Consider the following 5,000-nt stretch of genomic DNA (forward strand, 5'->3'; position numbering starts at 1 on the left):
ACAGACACTGCAATTTGCAAAAATGTGGGCTTTTTCTTCTCCCAGCCAGACCATATACGGGAGTTTCACCTGATGGACTTATCATATGCTCATGCTGCGGCATCTCAATAATTGAAATCAAGTGTCCGTGTGTAATACGTGTTTGAGATGTTTGGGAAAAAACTGAGTTCCTAGAACTTACAGATGGAGAGATCTCGTTACGACGTGTCATAAATTATGTAAATGTGACGTCACAATGTGCGCGACGTACTTCTTGAGATTTACACAAATAAAGAAAATAGGTGTGTTGATCATCGTGATACTACCTCGTTACAATAGTTGTAACATTGGTGCCGGGAGCAGGATGGTAAAATTGACAGAGGATATAAACAAAAGGAAATTGATCCGAGCAGTCTACAAAGGACACTACACAAAGGAAGAGATTCTAAAAGACAGAATCAGCTCTGATGTTTCAAGACGATATATCGGACTGGCAATTCAAAATTAAACAATTTCTCAAGAGTAAACAAGAAACACTGGTGAGTCAGTTCCATCATAGTAGTTTCAAGCGCAGAATTTTTCTGGAGTCTTTACACTCAAACATCGATAAGAACTCTGTGAATGAAAGAATGGAGTTCCCAAGGGCATATGTGCCGCTGTTAAGATCTCCTGGGAGCCAAAATAAGAAGCAGTGATCTTTGAATTTTAGATTCATTGTCCCCTGAAGAAGAACCAGAGATACGGTTCGAATATTTGGGAAACCTTTTTAATTTTAGATCAGTTTTAAGCCCCTTTTTTAGCATTTTATAAAAGTACCAAAGCCTTGTATGTATATCAATTTACCAAAGATAAAATCAAATCCTTTGGAGGAGATCCACTTGAATGGCTCACATTCTGGGATAGCTTTAGTATAGCTATTGATAAAATCTCGAACTAAGCGATGTTGAAAAAATGAATGATCTAAATGGAATGCTTAAAGGAGAAGTAGTGCACGCTATCTCCAGGCTGCCTTTGGCTAAAGAAAAATTCTAGAAAGGGAACTGAGCTATTAAAAGAGAGCTTTGGCAAAACCCAAAATTTGACCAACGCTTACATGGAGTCATTATCCAAGATTCACGCGCCATCAAGTGACACTAAAAATTTAAGGGAATTTTACGATTTATGTGAAACCAATATTCGTGGCTTAGAAACACTTGGAATAATGACTGAATCATGTGGAAGTTTGCTAATTCCCATACCCCTCAAGAAAATACCCGAGGATATACGCTGCTTAATATTCAAAACGGATCCTTTAGCAGATAGCTCCCTACATAGATTGAGGGTAGCCATACAACAAGAAATTGAAACACGAGAGAAAAGCCACATATCCTCTTTAGAAGATTCCACATTTTCTGCCATGGATGGAGAGGCATTCATACCAACCGCTGGCGCTCTACTAACCAATGCTCAGCAAAAACAAAGATTTCTCAACGGAAAACCGACAGTATCACGACCATGCACATACTGCGCCTTTCCTCTACATCAGTAGAGGAAAGGCGATCTATCCTTCAACGCCAACAAAGATGTTTGAACTGTCTTGGACTCAAACACACGAAAATTCAATGCTGCTCAAAAGGTTGATGCATGAAATGTAAGAAGAAACACCATACTTCCATCTGTGAAGAAAAACAAGAAAATCCAACACAAAGCTCATCATATCAAATGAAAAAAAAACAAATTCAAACAGTGGTCAGTCACCTACAAATACCATGGCAAAGAACACAACCCACACGGGAGCAACACATTCCCTTCATCCTACAATCATATCCTGATGCAATCTGCCATCAAAAAGATCAGCGGAACCGGTAAACAACATCGTCAAGCTCGCATCCTGTTTGATACGGGATCTCAAAGAACCTTTATTACTCAAGATATGAAGAACAAACTTGAACTAAAAACAATGGAAAAAGAACTCCTGGATGTAAGTACATTCGGCTCATTTCAAAGCACTTAATTATAGAAAAACATACGATATTGTCTCCCTTTTGCTATCGACAGAAAAAGAGAATATCAAAATAAAAATGCTAGTAACTCCAATTATTTGTCCACCGCTATCAGTCATGATGAAGAATATAAAGATATTTCCTGAATTAAAAGGACTCAAACTTGCACATCGTTTGCAGTCATCAGAAAATCTTGACGTAATATATCAAACACGAGAAGGAGTGTTTCATCTGATATGCAAACACCGAGAAGCGAGTTGAAAAACGAGGCCGAAGGCCGAGTTTTTTAACCGATTTTGAGGTGGTTGGATATTTGATTAAACACTCTTTCGAGTGTTTGATATTGCTTCTCAAAAGAATCAGTATTTTAAGAGATATTTGGGATCAAAGTTGGCGAAATTTTATGCTAATCAAGACCACATATCCAAACTTCCTTCACGGCAGTGATTTCTTTTTTTTTTTGGCTTATGAATTATTAATGAGTTTGAGAAGTAGATATCAACATTGGAAACGCCTATTACGGTCAGCTGATTACTGGAAAAATAATAAAAACTGGAAATGAAGCCTTGATTGCTATGGAAAGCAAATTTGGATGGCTCCTATCAGGACCTGTTCAAAACTCGACAACCATGAAAGGTTTAAAACCATGCCAGTAGAAGGGTCAAAACTCGACAACCTATTAACCAAGTTCTGGGAAATCAGCAAAATACCAGAGGAAAGCGACAAAAATGATGATATCATTAACTTTCAGAAGACCACCCGATTTAAAAAGGCAACTGGTAGATACAACATAAGACTCCCATGGAAACTAAACAAATGCGATCTACCAACAAACTTTATTTTAAGCAAAAGACGATTGAACAGTCTACTGAACAGCCTCAACAAGAAAGACCCAGGACTTATTAAGAAATACAACAAACAACTCCTTGAACAAGTTAATCTCGGTTTCATAGAGAAAGCGGGGAACCTCAATCTTCACGATGGCATTTTGCATTACATCCCCCACTTTCCTGTTTTTAAAACAGACAGCGTAACAACCAAGATGGGAATAGTTTATGACGCATCTGCCAGACTCCCTGAAGTGAAACAGTTACATTCAAGTGTACGAAATTATTCAACGACTCCAATAAAGTTAACAAAGAACCTTTGAATCAGGTCTGGTTATGAGATGTTTGTTTACACCAGCAATAAGAATTTAATCGAACGCCATAGGTCCAGACGAGAACAAAGAAGTTACATGCCCTCCCTAACGTGGGCTACACATGCATGTTCAAGATTGACTTGCTAGTATGCGCATGCTTCTCATGTTACTCCTTTGTTCCTAACAGGTGACGAGAAAGAATTCCAATCAAACATCAACTTCCGGTAAGTCTTGTTTAAGTTTTGAATTATCCTGCAGGTAAGTAAACTTTGACTCATTTTATATTTAAGCTCATTACAGGTCATTAGCTAATTTTAGCTCATAATGTACCTCATTACAGGTCATTGTACACCATTGTAGCTCATTTTGTCATCGAGCTTCAACAGCATTTCGGAGAAAAAAGTTTCACATTACCATGATCTGTGATGTACAGTCATCATACAAGCAGGTAATCTGTAGCTTCGTAAAATCCAGCCATATCTCGTGCTTTCATAGTCTCAACTGCTTCTGCTATTGCTAAATCAATATTGGAATGAACAAGTTCCTTCAAGTTACCATTCAATTCACATTTAATTTTATTAAAACAGAGCTCTGTTGGGTTAAGATCTGGAGAATATGAAGGCGTATATAACAACTCAATTCCCATGGTACCAAACCATTCTTCCAAAATCTCACCTCCTCCAAAATGATGAGAAGATAAATTATCCATAATTTCAGGCTCCTTGGATCCTTTGAAGACATGTAATCGATAAACAAATAGGTTATCTGGGTTGAATCACTCCATTGCCACATTTGTAAGTTTTTTTTCTTGAGTACTGCCGACTGGAAGGAAGCTTGCTTTTTATGGCTTGTGAAACGGCCGACATTGAAATTTGTTGCTCCCCAAGTTGTTCTAACTCCTCGATTATTTCAGAAGGGGACATGGATGGAGAGTGGAGCTTCAAAACTTCAATGAGTTCACGGTCATCTTCCTTTAGTTTTTCGGATGTTAAGCCTCCTTTAGGTTTCACCAATGTTCTCATTTTTTCACAGTATCTAAACCACACCAAAGGCGATTTTACAGGGTTTACAGGAACAAGCAACTCCCTTGCAAACGGTGTAACACTCCGTGGAATATAACCCGTAATTCTGTCGCTTCCATTACTGATAATCCTATCAATGATCAAGAATTTGAGATCTTGAGACAATGCGACTCCTGGCCTGTAACTTCTGTCACATTGGTTCACTTTTTCAGATACGTATATATATTTAAGTGAGTGGGCAAAACTTGTAAACATGCACAGTACACGAACAAAACATGATCGTTTGGCGCCAAAAACGTTATCAACTTTGTGCCCTGACCGCAAACGTTGCATTTGTCAAACGTGACAGGTAAGAGACTACAGTGCAGCTCAGATATATGCGAACTACGCATACGCATATTATACGCGCGTATTTTGCTTATACGCATATGTCTATACGCGCGTATATGTCTTTTTGTTATGCATTCCCATAAGTTTCTTTATACGAAGCATTGCTGGTCAAACAAAAGACCTGTTATGTTTCATGGGAATGAAAAAGGCTTCAAAGCGAAATTTGCATATAGTTAAAACCTCATGCTGATCAATGAAAGCTATCATATTTTGAGGTTTCGATCACTTCGCAAATTCACCGACAAACTTGCTCGATGTTAAGCTACCAAAAATGGGAAGAAAATTGAAACAGTCGCTTGAAGTCCCTATTTCAACAGGTGAAGTTCTGTGTTTCAGCACTTGTCGGCAAGTCGTTTGCAAAATGTTTCCTTGTCTGAATTTTGCATTCTTTAAGATCCTCGTCGAAAAAATTGACACAGATCATTCATTCAAACGGTAAAATGCTCTTTCTTTGACGAAAAAAATTGTTTATCAATGTTTCTATGG

The 5,000-nt window shown here is 38.1% G+C and overlaps 1 protein-coding gene across 1 annotated transcript; it reads left to right on the forward strand.

Annotated features, from left to right (window-relative positions):
• The first annotated feature begins 2,607 nt into the window (after positions 1 to 2,607).
• Positions 2,608 to 3,111, forward strand: LOC138056936 (uncharacterized). The gene has a single exon (XM_068902908.1). The coding sequence runs from the start codon at positions 2,608 to 2,610 to the stop codon at positions 3,109 to 3,111; it is 504 nt and encodes a 167-aa protein (XP_068759009.1).
• Positions 3,112 to 5,000: the final 1,889 nt, after the last annotated feature.

Source organism: Montipora capricornis, chromosome 1, assembly GCF_036669925.1.
Source record: "Montipora capricornis isolate CH-2021 chromosome 1, ASM3666992v2, whole genome shotgun sequence".
Lineage (NCBI taxonomy): Eukaryota > Metazoa > Cnidaria > Anthozoa > Scleractinia > Acroporidae > Montipora > Montipora capricornis.

Bases quoted from the DNA above. Each gene is read 5' to 3' on its own strand.
- LOC138056936 (XM_068902908.1), top strand. From the start codon at position 2,608: ATGCCAGTAGAAGGGTCAAAACTCGACAACCTATTAACCAAGTTCTGG.